The following is a 14589-nucleotide window of genomic DNA, read 5'->3' as shown; positions in this document are numbered from 1 at the left end:
GGGGGGGGGGGGGGGGGGGGAGCGGTGCTTCCGTTCGTCCTCTCTAAAACGCATTTCGATGCACTCACGACGAATCTCGAGCGGTCGGTTGTGCGACCGCATACGCATGACTTGACGCACACATTCAGGCGCGCGCGTGCACACACACATCAGTTTGGTACCGTCCCGCTCTCGGGGACGGGGTTGTTGGTTACGCGCGAGAGAGAAATGTGAGCCGTTGGTGAACGAGACGCGTGAAAAAGGGGAAAGAGAAAGAGAGACACGAGTCGCGAGACGTCAGCTGCCAGCTGAAACCGCTATCGGGATCGCCCGCGGAGGAAAACGAGAGAGAGAAGCTCTAGCCGGACGACGGAGAGGCAGAAGCGGAGGGTGATCGACCGAACGCGGCAAACGAGCGACCGAGAAAGCAGACTGGGGATTCTGATGAAGCAACGAGGAGGCAACGACAGAGGGAAAGAGCGTGACAACGCTGGCAGAAAGGGAGGGAGAGAAAGATGACAACAGGAAGAGTATGCGCTCGCGCGCGCGCATCACCGGTAGCACACGATGCACTCTCCTCTGAGCGTATATGAGAGCGCATACTGCAACGAGACGAGGACAAGAAGACTGGCTCCTTATCAACAGACGCAAATACTCCCGGACGCCGGCTTGTGAGAAGCAACGCGATTATCATGCCGAATCTATGTACATCGGGGAGGATTTGTTCTCGTTGCTCGAGATGTTCGTCTTTCGGATAGCATATCAAACCATTTAAGGGATTCCAGCGTGTCCAGGGGTGCGCGACGCGCGACCAACACACCTCGCGGTGAGGATTCAACGAATGGGACGTCAATGACCTCACGGCGGAGCGTTCGGTCGTGAGGTATTCGACGTTTCGGTTTTGACAGCCTGTTGGGAGAAGGGGGACAGGGTAGGCAGTCTGGAAACTTGATGTGTCGGGAATGCTGGGTTTGAGGATGAAGAATTTGGGATTGGGAAAAGGGTTGTAGAATTCTTGGAAATGTAATTAATATATTGGCGATCGAAAGAGTTTGAATATATCTGTAATGCTATTTCTATAGAATTCTTAAAAATCCTCATTTAATGGTCCTTTCTATAGAAATGCTGCCTTTAACCTAAATTCCACCAGGACCTACAGGCCCTATTTCTTCTAAGGTCTAAGATCTGCTAGAGAATGTGATAGATGAGTTCACTATAAATACACCTTCTTCCTCTTTTTCCTTATTCTTCCTCCTTTCCTCTTTCACTTTACTATAATTCCACAAATACTTCTAAAATAGAAGAAGAAAATTCATTAGAATTAAGAAAATTCATTAAAAAGTGCTATGAAATCTAAAGCTAGAGGATGTCTAAAATTTCTTGAAATTCCATTTCTTTCTGCTATCTGCTTCATTAGTCATAAGAGATTAAGAGCGTAAATTTTTCAAGAAGTCAAAGTTCATGATAACAGGATCTTATTCTAAAATATTCAAGAATATTTATGAATCTCGTCGGCGAAGGTGAACGGTTGATTAACAAAAAATGCAGATATTTTGAATCGACTGCTTGATAAATGCTATTTTAATCTGTCGACTAAGGGAGGATGTTCTTTGAAGGAGCAGCATGGCGTACAGAAGAGATGAAGATCGATTGGATCCTTATCAAGCATTTGCAAACGATGACTGGAGAGGAGACGGTCGATTATTATCGAAGAACCAACTTGCACGATTAGGATAATATTTCCAAACTCGTTCTTTCTACCTCACAATTTAATCTTATTTAAATCTCGAACTATTCCTATTTAATTCCTTTTTCATCGTTTACAATATAGAGAATTTTTAAAAACAATTTTTTTATTGATTTTAAGGATTGCAGAGAAATATGTTAATTTTAAATTGTGACAATATAAGATGAACAATTAGATCGGCAGCAAAGTCCGTTCTTTCATATCAAAAACAGCTGCGATTCCATTCAGACGCGACCGCAATGTCCTGCTTTTCGGCTGCTACTTTATCGAACGTGGCTTTTTATCTAACGGCAGAAACCTGGAAGCTCGGAGAGTATTCATTAAAAAACTTTATGAGCACTCGCAAAAACGAACTGTCGAAACAACCTCTATGAAACACTTCAACACACGTAGACGTGCCTCGACATAACGTGAAGATTCAAAAAAAGATGATTCTCCTTTTAACAATAATTATACGTTTATGTTGTTATGACGACAATTTTTTTAAAGCGATTAGGATTCTTTCAATTCTTTACATGATGACCAATTCATCAAATATCGTACAGTGTGTCAGATTTGCACGAATACATGAAATTGCATTTCAAGTTATTAAAATTACAAGAATTACAAATTGGACGGGGGGGGATGTAATATTGAATTTGTATCTTCTGGTACGAATTATTTTTCATTATAGAGATCTATACAAAATTTTAGAATATATTTATATAAATATATTTTATTTTATTTAAATTTTATTTATATAATTTTAAAATTATATAAATTTATATAAATGAGATTTATAATTATTAAAATATAATATAATATATATTATTATAATAATTAAAATTATAAAATATATATTAAATATATTTAAAATATATAAAATATATAACAAACTATAATAAAGTTTAACTATTTTCCACGCTATGTACCTACAGTGATGGGCGAAAGAAAGATTGAAAGATAGGAGCTACGAAGCAAAATTACATTTGACACGAGCAGTGAATAAATATAATATACTTTGAAATTGATGACTGTCATCAATATGATAAAAGATTATTAATATCCATAGTGCAGCAATTTTAAACTTTCCTTCCTTACCACTGTACATGCAGAACATAACTTTACATAATACATAAAGAATTTATGACATAAATTCTTTATCTCAAAGAAATATCTAATTCAAAGGAATGTCTAATTGAAAGAAATATTTTAAGTTAATGCTTCGCGATAAAAGGACAGATTCCTCAAATCGAAGAAATACCTAAAATTAATTTATTTTCCACAAAAAATTTTATCTATCCTATCATTTCAATTGCATTCTTCCAATCTTTGTCAAATTCATAAGATTTCTCCGATAAAACCGACATTCAACCACGTGAAAATCTAAAAAGCTACCTGCAGCCACATAGCCGGGGCACAGACCTGAACGCTTGCGCGTGAATGTCGTTAAACGTGTCCAAGACATCTCGTGTAAGTAAGTACTCAGGGTCCGATAAGGTGGAGCAACGTGGTAAGAGGCCTAGCTGTACGGAGAGGAGAGCGAAAGAGCGAGAAAGAGAGAATCGTGCGGGGGTGTTGAGACGTGGCGGAGGTTCGGGTCGAGAGGGGGCTGGACAGCCTCCGATAAAGGGTCGTACACCCCGAGAGGCACGCGTGGCCGCTGCTATCCCCGTGTATCTGATTTGACGAGTTCTTTCTCTCTCTCTCTTTTTCTCTCTCTCTGTTGAATGTTTACGTGTGACGTCGCCATGGTAATGCGCTTCAACGTAAATTCGCAAAATTTCGAATCGATCGAAACGAATAAAACTGACAAAACGTTGCCACTCTGAAACGTTTTCAAACACATACATTTGCATCGATCCGTCCATTGTGACATTCGTATCCCGTGAATTGGCTTTTGTTGAAAATTTGCTATAACGTTCCATAGAGAACATCGTTTTGGGAATAATACGCAGCAATTTACGTTATTGAAACACAAAGTTGTTTTTTAATTTGACAACTTTTAGGTTTCTTTTTTTTCGACATTGTGTATAAACGTTTATATGCAAACGTCGATCACTTTTATAGGGCGCGTACGTATATTCAGAGTATAAATCGATGCAATGTGGTATTATAAAAGCCGAACAAATACACACCGCACGTTAGCTGCTTTCATAAATATGAATCGTGACATCGAAAGGGATAAACAAAAAATAATATATTGAATCGTATAATCGTGATATAAATTTCATTTTGTAATTGACCATTCTGTTATATTCGGTAGAACAGAATGCACATATGAGTGTATATCGTAGAACGTACACGTTCACGTGTCGCGTAATTAAACTCGATGATAGCGCTCGAAACAAAGAAATTCCATTTCCATATCGACGCTCGTGATTTGTTGGATCGTTGCTGGAACTTCTAACGCGACACTTATACATAAGCATTATCGTATAGTTCATTTGTTTACCAATTCCTTTCTTTCCATCCCTAGCCGTAGATAATAAAAATCGAACAATTCATCATAACTATCTAAAATGCATTAGAAACCGAATATAAATCAAGAGCGGGAAAAATACGATAATGTTATTTCTGTTGGTTTACTGAGTTTTATATTGATATCTAAAAGGAATATAACATAAATAAATAAACTCAAATATTGCATAGTTGAATAACCTGTTAAATCCAAAAGTCTAATAAACTTTTATTAAAAAAAAAAAAAAAACAATAGCATACCTAGTGTTGGGACAATCAATATTTTTGCAATATTCACGAGGACAGGAAAAATACGTATAAAATTCGAAAACCAAATAAACAGGCAAGAATTGATTGAAAGAATATTAAATTTGAAAAAAGTTGTTTTTCTGCTGAGAACGTAAAGCTTGGTTATCATTATCTTCCTTTATAGCCCCCAAATATTAAGAAGCAACAAACGATACAGTTTCTGTTAGTTTTACTATAAGTGTTTACATTAATCGATGGAAATATATCCACGGATAAATTTCCAAGAGAGTGACATCGTTTTCTAAGTAGCAGTCGTTACGTTGTTCATTAGAGATGCTAACGTAAACTAACGCGAGTCCGTGACAACCTTGAGGTTCTCCGAGAAAACAGAGGCTCCAACCAACGATATGCACTCACCATCTCTAGACATGCCGAGGCGTAGGCACTTTTGCAACCGACAGTACTGGCACCGGTTTCTGTTTACACGGTCGACCACGCAATTCTTGTTCCGCGGACATTGATAGTTGACGACCGACGACTGAGACCGCCTGAAGAAGCCTTTGCAGCCCTCGCAGGTGATCACGCCATAATGAACGCCGCTGCTCTTGTCGCCACACACCTTGCACGGGATTATTTCGATCTGGGCTGAAAGCAATAAACAAAGGAAAACGTTAAATTGTCTGTAACACCAAGTGTCAATCGAAGACTGATACAATAATCAAAGAGTAACTAATTAGAGATTCAGTCGTTGCATGTTACATATAAAGTCCGGTTACATTAAGTTTTTTCATCTGGTAGATTAACTGATATTGATTAGAGGTTATTTTCGTAAAATTTTGTTTTTTAGGTAAGGAAAGTTTTCGTATCTTAATCTTGAATTGCTATGTATATTAATGCTCGGATTGATTTCTGAGTCGCCCCAATATGAAATTTAAATCTACATTTATAAGCTATAATTGTAAGATTCAAATAATTGATGATTATTGATTGTAGGATACTTCGTCATATGTTATTTATACAGATTTTATTTCACTCGTGTGCTCATTTAAGAAAACATGAATGAATTTATTACTCAACCTAGTTTCATTTCTCCTTTCTCCTAATTCCTATTTCTGCATGCAATTCATTGTTAATTGTTTACCACTTAAACCCAGAATACCGTCCAATGTTCAGTTCAAGACATTTATTTACTCTTTCATCATTTCTTGATAACGTGTATCAAAGAGGAAGGACTGAAACGTCTGACGTTTTATATGTTGCCACTTTATTCCTGGCTCGTCGAAGTTCATCACACCATCGGTCGTTCTCGCATAGTATATTTATGGATAACCTTTCGATTGGGAGACAATACTACACGGCGGATTCTGTAGCGATGCAACCGCGGCAAACCGTTCGAATGTATCGTAAGCTATCTACCAGGGAGTCACACCAGAGATTTCCTATCACTTTAATGTGTCGCGATAAAGCGGAGGATAAACGTGGTCGGCGTTTCTGTTAGGAAATCAAAGCTAGAAAGAAACGCAGCCACTTTGCACCGCGAATACCATGTCAGGCAGAAAGACGCCTTTCATGTACAAGTGTTTCTACAAATCGCAACTCCTTATCCCGGATGCACTCCCATCAAATCTTAAAAATCGCCTCTAAAAGATATCTTTGTCTCGTGTCGACGAGGAAGACGTGACTAAAGTTTCGTGCTAAAATCCTGTTTCCTCTATCACGTAAACAATTGCGATAAGGCGAAAGGAATATCCATGTGTCATAGTTGTATGTTCTCAGATATAAGATAATAAAATTATTTTAACGAGATGTTTCTTGCTGTTTTAAAAAAAATAGGAGCTGCTTTAATCGAGAAGAATATTTTGTGTAATGTTCTACGAAATATGTAATATCATTTTCCGATTCTATTTAGAATGAAAATTCAATGTATCAATTAAATTGTATTAATATACTTCTATATTTGAAGATGGGACAGAGTTCGAAGTATTCAAATTTGCCATAGTTTAGAGTACCTCGTATAGAATTAACTTGGAGTCTAACTGGATCGTCCAAAAGGTTATTTTCTGGACTGGGAGTTTGCACTGATACCCTGGTTCTCGTCGTTTCTGGCGGTTGAGGGCTCGTACTGTCCGCCCCCCAACTTGGCCCACCGAATGTTGAGAGACTTCCCTCCATTTACGTTTCACACTAGGGTGTTTCATTTAAAATCCACCAACAACCCTTACATATGAACACATATTACGGTGGTATTTCGCTGAATTTTCACAATCCTTTTAACCATCCATCGTTCGCGCGTTACAGTTCACATCATATAACTGCCGCTATCGCCCCATCAACTTGTGACAACTTTGCACAGCGAAAAACAATCGTGAAGAGTTTCCACAACTTAGTCATCGAACTGACTCAAGATGTCGTCCCATCGATTGTGAGATGGTATATGGAATAGAACACTGTGAGTACTCTATTCCGAACACGTTTCACGCTGTATCCTGCAAAGAGGGCGGGATAGGATGTCCCACGAACACACGAAGAATTTTTCTTCAGCAGTCTAAAGAGGATCGTTTGTCGAAGAAAATTTGTGCTGACACATAATCGATTCTAGCTCGATCGATGGAGCTGCATGAGCACAATCACCGAGAGAATGTAGCTTCTTGAATATAATTCACGTGCTAACCAGATACTTTCCTTAAAATGCTGCAATACGAAAATAGTCTTCGAACTTTTATATTCGTCTTACTGCCCTTTGCTGAAATCGTGGAATTATTGGTCATAATAATATCGGAAAGACGACGAAAACGAATGAAGGGATGTTGGGAATGAACGAGGCGGCGAAAATTTGCGTTCCAATATTCCACGGAACAATTTCCAGTCATGTCTATTTATATGCTTTCTAACCTAAATTTTGACCAAGAATACATCCCGATCTCTGTGCGAAGCAACCCCTAAATCAATCGCGGCTTATGGGTCGCGATTTCGAACGCGCCATCGAATATGGAATGCGCGCGACAAATTCCCGTCTCGGGCTTAAACCTCATTGATCACCACACGCTTGCTTCTCCTTCGCATACGAACGAACGATCTACCACGCGATACCAATCAAAATCATCCAGCCTACAGCCTTCGTTCGCCTCTTGCGGGCGAAAACGATTGAAAAAGTTGGATAACGCGTGGAAACGAAGTCGGAACCGGGAAAGACGCGATGGAACGGAGGGAAAAAGTAGAAATGCGGCTGCTGCAGTGGCTCCCGTTGCCCTCTATTTTCGTTCTCAGCTCGGTAATGCAGCGTCTACATCGTGTGCTGCGAGGGCGCTAAAGCGAGACAGAAGAAAGAGGGTGTGCTAGAGCAGGAAGAAGGAGAGAACCAGCGAGGCTACCGAAGAAAGAGAGAAAAGAGGAACGATGTTCACATGCTTTGTATATTATATATGTATACGTACATATGTATATGCATACATACATGTGTGCATTGTATGTGAATGTGTTTGTATATATAAGTATCAATGTATATATGCACGAATATATACATATATGTAATGCATGGATGTAAGTATGGGTAAATATACTATATGTAGGATGTGTATGTACATATGTATGCATGTATGTATATGTGCACGAATGTACCTATGTATATATGCATGTAAGTATGTATGAATATATGCGTATATGTACTTATACATCTATGTATGTAGGCATATACTATATATACATATACGTGTATTTATGTATATGAGAACGCGCACGCGAATGTACACACATGCACGTGTGTTAGTGCATCATTCGTACAAGCTGCCGGCTACTGTATTGGAGCGAGGAAGATTCGAAGCGGCTCGTGTCTGTATATCGTGCTTCTCTCGTCCAACAACTCTAGCGCCACGAGTAGCGTCGAGGCGCTTGCACCATACGGTCGAACATTACATAACCGAGAACGATGAACCCAGAGTACAGTCACCCGGCACGCTCGCATCTTTGATGTGCGTCATGCCGTTGCCTCGAGGAGAGTGCACAGCGCTTACTATATACCCCGGAACTCCCGAAATCGAAGCCACTTTGTGCCGTGGTTATAGCTTTGTCCGGCCATGCCTCGGCAACTTTAGCCTTTCCCCTTAGATATGCATACATGTTCCTACATGTGCATACGAATCACGGTAAATACGCGTGTGGAATCGACCAACGGAAGCAGAGTGTATTCTGTGTTTGCCAGATCGCGGAAACAGAGCTCGACGTTTGACGTTCGATTTCGTGAGGACGGCTGGAACTTGTCCAGATCTTGAAACGATCGGACGTGTATATACCATGGAACGATTCGCGAATAGAATCAGTGACGTCCTCCAGACTTTTCCACTTGTTTGTAGAGAGAATTACGGGATCGAGCACGATATCGTTCGATCTGACCGCCACGACAGATCACGATATATTTACTGTATTATTAACGGAGTCATCGAAATCGTTCAGCCTCAGAAATATTTTAAGAATGTCATATTGTGTTGGCTAGAGCAAGTTCTTATATGAACAACTATGGAGGAAAGCAGAATAATACAAAGAAACAATTATACAAAGAAATTCGTTTCACACTTTTTTTGGAATTACCGACGTCCTCTATAATTAGGTGGTTTACTTTTGTCCTCTTTAGTTAAAACGTTCCATCTATTGCAAAATTAAAGGAAACTGAAGTTTTAACGTTCTCTTTGTTCCACCTTTATTCGTCTCGTATAACTTTACTTTAAACTACAAGGAACTTAAAATATTTCAACGTATCTTGAAACGTGAAAAATTCTATATAAGACATTTTAGCTAAGGAGAGAAGACTTCTGAAAACGTACTTATATCTATGAATTGCAATGAAATTCCAATTACGGACGAAGGAAAACTTAGGGCGAAGAAAAGGTCGTAGAAACGGTGTGAATGAAAAGGAATCTTGTTAAGTTTTTCTCGTCCTCGTAATCAAAGCCATCCAGTCACATTGTTCCGTATAGAGTCTCCACTTGGTTCGAAATATGTACATATGTACTTTCGATGCTCTGAATGATACTACACACAGGGATAAATAAATAGAGCTGGACGGCGAAAAGATATCATTAGCTACGGTACCGATTAAGTCGAAACCAGTTAATCACGTAACTCCGTGAGTTCGTTCGAGTGGCTGACCCAAGATTTTCCAGACAGGGACTGGAACGAAGAATAGAGTAAATAGAAAGAGACAAATAGTAGAGTGAGCGTGTTACATCCAGAACACTCGAAACTTAAGCCCGATCGTCAAGTAAGCTCCTTCTCGAGCTTAGTTGAGTTCTAGTTGAAGATTTTAGGACGATGGTCAACATATGCAACGTTGCTAATATGTCCGGGAATAATGAAATTCGAATCATTTCCTTCTGTTTCAAGCCTAAACTGGTTTTATTCACCATAATTTAAGAAGAAACAAAGGTAAATGTGGGGAAAGAAATGCATGCTCTGAAAAATATAGGTTAAAGTATAAATAAATATAGAGTATATTATTACTAAGTCAGATGTTATAGAGAATTAAAGTGCCAGACGGAGAAATAGGCGTCATCAAATTTTTACGACGCGAGGTAAAAAAGAGATGATCGAAATAAATAAAATGTCTTTTATTTGAAAAGACTATTACGAACGTCTATCACCGGTAGAGATATTAAAGGTTTCTGACTTGAGATAGTTCGAAACAGCAGTTACAATTTCCAGTGAAATCTAATTGTAAGGCAACCTGACGTTTACCAAATCGAATCAATAAGTTCGGTGTTCGTTGTTTCGAGATAACGATTAATTCATCAGCGAACTAGAATATTGAGCAGCCACGAGATTTTGCATAATTTTGTGTACAATTCGTCTAATAGACAGCGATCGAGTATCAATATTGCATAGACGATGCTTCAAACAATCGGAGGAAAATTAATGACTCCAAGCATGAACATGGTTTCTTGGTTACATAGTAACGCATCAGCCACATATTGCAACGATCTCTTATTTACGATTGCTGGAAGCTATTAGCTGTTTCCGACGACACACGAGAGAATCGTGTATTTTTATCCTTATGTAAGCGTGCTTTCTTTGGAGTGTGAATCGAATCGACGAAAAGAGAAATTCGGCGACGAATATTCAACGATACCGAGGAGACACTAGATCCATATTTCACTTTGCCTCTTATGCTACCTATAGTCGCATCATCCGACGAATGAAATCCGCTTCTGTTTTGCACAGAATCGAGTAGAAAGTGGTCAAAGGTTCCGACTATTACAGGTAGACGTGAACTCGCAGCTCGACAGCGTGAAAATTGAGAACGCATAAGTGGCTTTGGTTACCGATGGAACGGTGTGGAATACCAATCGAGAGAAACTTACAGTGCGACAAAGTGAAACAAGGAACGAGCTTTAGAGTCGTGCTCACGCAAGCAAGCAAGTAAGCAAATCAGCAACGTGTCGACACGCCGGCCAACTTTAACCGAGTTGTAATATCCAGTTGTGACAGAGCGTGGCGCGTAATCAACATATCGCTATCTCGCTGACATCTATCGTTCAACGACGTCGATGAATATCGGCGGCGGAGTATCTTCCTCGCGTTACCTAGTCACACGACAGTTCTGTCAATCTTTCGGCTCCATTTACCGTCGTCGTATGTCGAACGGACACGTCATGCCGGGCGCCTTCCGCTCGAGAAGGAGATTTCCTAACGCGGCAGGACGGTTCTCGATCATTTTCGGAGCACACCGTGTCCCAAAGAAGCGACGCGTGAATCGTTCACAAATAGCCGATCGTTTCCACCGCGGCAGAAACTCCCACACCGCGAGTAGGCGCGAAACGTCGCTAGGTGCCGCGCAAGCGCCGCATGTAAAACGTAATGTGTACACTGTACACGTACAGAGAGAGGTGTGTACGTAATGTGTACACGGACGACTGAACGCGCGCATTCACGCACTCACGTACGCACTATGAGCACACACCACGGGAAACGCGTACACAGACGGGAGGAGGTCGCGCGTTTTCCACCTGGAGCCTTTCCAGCCACGATGATCACTTTGTTGGCTGCACTTAACACGCACGCACATGGAATGCAACGTCGAACGGCGGAGCCAGCTTGTCCCGGTAACACATCGACGGCACCATCGTCGTTTTCTTCTTCATTGTCTGGCGTGGTGTTCGACCGAAGGCCGACCATGAAAACACGCCGAATTTCGTGTATCTCGTGGTATTTCGAAACGCGAAGAACCGCAACGTCTTCGATCGCGCATGGAGCACTCGAGCAGAGGTGGCGAGTAGAGTGCTGCTGGAGCAATGGCAACGGGAGACAGAGAAAGGGGAGAAAGGAGAATGGAGAGTGCGAAGAAAGAAAGGAAGAGGGCCGAACGAGGAAAATGCTGGTGTAACGCGAGCGGAGAAACGACGGAGGCGAACGTACTCTTCGACCGAGCGGGACCACTGGCACGCACGCATGCACGCGCCCGCACGCAAGCACGCACGCACACGTGTACTCATGTACACGCGCGCATACGTAGTCACGATGCCTCCACGTTTCCTTCCTCCGCGGTAATTTCGGGAGTCTCGCGTACCAACGCGTACACCGCACGTCACCACGATCCAATCGACCGTCCGATCCGAGCGGCAAAAGTGGCAAAACCAACACGCGGTACGCGTTCGTTATCTGATGTGGCGCGGCCACCACGCTTCCTACTCGGGCCCAGCGGGGAAAACTCGCGGAAACACCGTGCGACTGGCGCATTAGAATATTTCGGGGGTTTGATGAACCTCGCGGCTGTACGGGATACCCGAGTCACTGGCGGAGAAAGGAGACGAACAAAGGAAAGAGATAATGGAACTGACAAAGATGGAAAAACGAGTGAGCCGCAGGGGGCGGAGGGGAAGAAACAAAGAAAAGTAGGGGGAGAGAGATATAACAAGAGAGATAGAAAAAAATGGTAGGAGAGGGGGTAGAGCGGGAGTAACCGAGGGAAAAAAAGCATAGAAGAAGTAAAACCAGATAGATAGAGGGGAAATGGTGATAAAAAAAGACGGAAACAGAAAAAGGGGGGGGGTTAAAGTGTAGAAGAGGAAAAGAGAAAGAACGTTAGAAAGGAACGTGAGTGTGAGAGAGAGTGAGAGAGAGAGAGAGAGAGAGAGAGAGAGAGAGAGAGAGAGAGAGAGAGAGAGAGAGTGAGAGAGAAAGAGAGAAAGAGAGAGAGAGAGGTGTTTTTCGGGGACCGGCGTTAGCGAGTTGGCATCTCACAATATGTCAGAACTCCCCGCGCTTCCCCACCGCCGAATGACGCTGCGTCGGGTCACTGAACTGTGCGCGCCTCCGCCGATGATGGCCGAGTGCCTCACCCTTCGCTCTCCCCACCCTAATGTTTCGTGTAGCCCTCCCACCACCCGCGCAACACGACCACTACCGAGTACAGCCGAGCTGCGCCGACAAACCAAACTACGCTACGATCGTCGACTGCGCAACTCCGAACGATCACGGAAACGCACGACGAGGAACACGAGCGAGGAAGGCGGGCTTTCCGATCTCGTCCCGTGTGGCACAGCACGTTAACTTTATTAGCGCAGCTCGTTAAGGACACACCGGCTCCTAAATACACGTGCGTATCGTGTTTCCCTCGACGATGCTCGGAAATTGCCGCCTCGGAAAGTTTGTCTTTGGGGACGAGAACTGTCGCCGCTGCTACGACCGCCGCGACTAATTAAAGAACCACGATGGTTTTCCGTTTACTCTCGCCGTTTACGACTTTAACCTAAGGTTGAGTAGTCGTGGCGCGACGCGGTGTAGCCAAGACCGCGAACGCACCACCGGTTAGCAGGATTTTGGAACGGGAATAATGGATTTAGAGATTCCGCCCGATACCAACCGTATTTTACGACCAGATTTTAAACTAACGAGCGTAGCACCGGCGTTTTATAGACACTATGATTCAATAAAAATGGAGGTACGTTACTTTTATGGATATATCTTTACCTTTTATAAATTAGAAGAAGCTTGATGGACGTCATTATGACATGTCTCAAGTATCGTATCCACACAAAAAATGTTTCCTTTTTCGGAAATTTTTATTTCATTTGCCATAAAAGCAAAAATTGCAAATACCAGACGAAGTGTTATATATAAACTGCTTTTTGTTTATGTGAATGTAGAAAAATATGTAAGAAAGAGGGAAAAACTTCTGTACGACATGTATTAGATAACCTTGATTTGATATTCGCACGAGAAACTTCTCTACGGTTGCATGGGCGGAATGCAAGACTTAATCGGCGAACTCCAAGTTCTCATATTTCACAATTTCTTTTTCAATCGAACTATTGCATATCGGCCGCCACGGGATTGCTACACGGTGCGTAACAATCAGTTTTAATTTATATTCAGTGTTAATGCGATTCCACGATCGGTGTACGCTTTAGGCATTTGTGCCAAGGTCACTTTCATTTTTGTGCCGAGCATAATGCACTTAATGCAACGTGCACCGCTGCCCATTGAAAGTATTTTGATTCAACAGTCAGTCCTTCTTCACGCGCTATTGCATTTTTCATTCCCGATCCCATCTGTTGTAATGTAATCAGTGATTCGAAGTTCAAGCATAAACTATGTTCGACATGGTACACAATACTAAATCATTTTGCATACTACTTCATCTGTATCCAACAACAATGATTTATACAAAGCAAAGAAAGCAACACTTTTTTAATATCCTTAACACTTACATTAATAGTATCATTACGAAACGTCGTTTCATCTTTCTCGCCATCTCTCTCTCCCACCTAAACATGCACACATACGTTTTCCAGAAACCTCATCCCTCGAATACTCCATTTGGCCCTCTGTCCCAACATGAATTTTCAAGTTATTGCCTCTTTTCTTATAGCGTTTCCCCTTAAATCTTCCTTGCATGCACACATCATGTTCCCTTTCACCCTCCTACCCTCTTATATTTCTTTCTCACCCCTGACTTCCCCTAACTCGCCCTTATCATCAAATAACTCTTTCAGAAGTTCGTTCCTTCTCTTGGACACGCGCACGGTACTCCCCACTACCACGACTCATCCCCACCCCGTACAACTTTATTTTCCATCCTCGTCCTTCACAGACAGTTTCTCTCTCTCTTTCCCTCCGGTTCCACCCTCTCTCGCTCCACCACGTATTATTGTCTCTGCCCCCGCGGCCGCAGGCATCGCCTCCTC

The 14589-nt window shown here is 41.9% G+C and overlaps 1 protein-coding gene across 1 annotated transcript in view; it reads right to left on the bottom strand.

The window, feature by feature from the left end:
- Positions 1–14589, bottom strand: part of LOC100747341 (probable nuclear hormone receptor HR3) — a 120226-nt gene that overhangs the window by 20308 nt on the left and 85329 nt on the right. The window contains exon 2 of the mRNA XM_012389713.3: positions 4832–5059. Within this exon, the coding sequence (XP_012245136.1) occupies positions 4832–5059 (228 nt within the window). The remainder of the gene's footprint in view (positions 1–4831; positions 5060–14589) is intronic.

Source organism: Bombus impatiens, unplaced genomic scaffold (assembly GCF_000188095.3).
Source record: "Bombus impatiens unplaced genomic scaffold, BIMP_2.2 scf_0653, whole genome shotgun sequence".
NCBI classification, from domain to species: domain Eukaryota; kingdom Metazoa; phylum Arthropoda; class Insecta; order Hymenoptera; family Apidae; genus Bombus; species Bombus impatiens.
The sequence above is the reverse complement of the archived record's forward strand: the minus strand, read 5'-3'. Positions and strand labels throughout refer to the sequence as shown.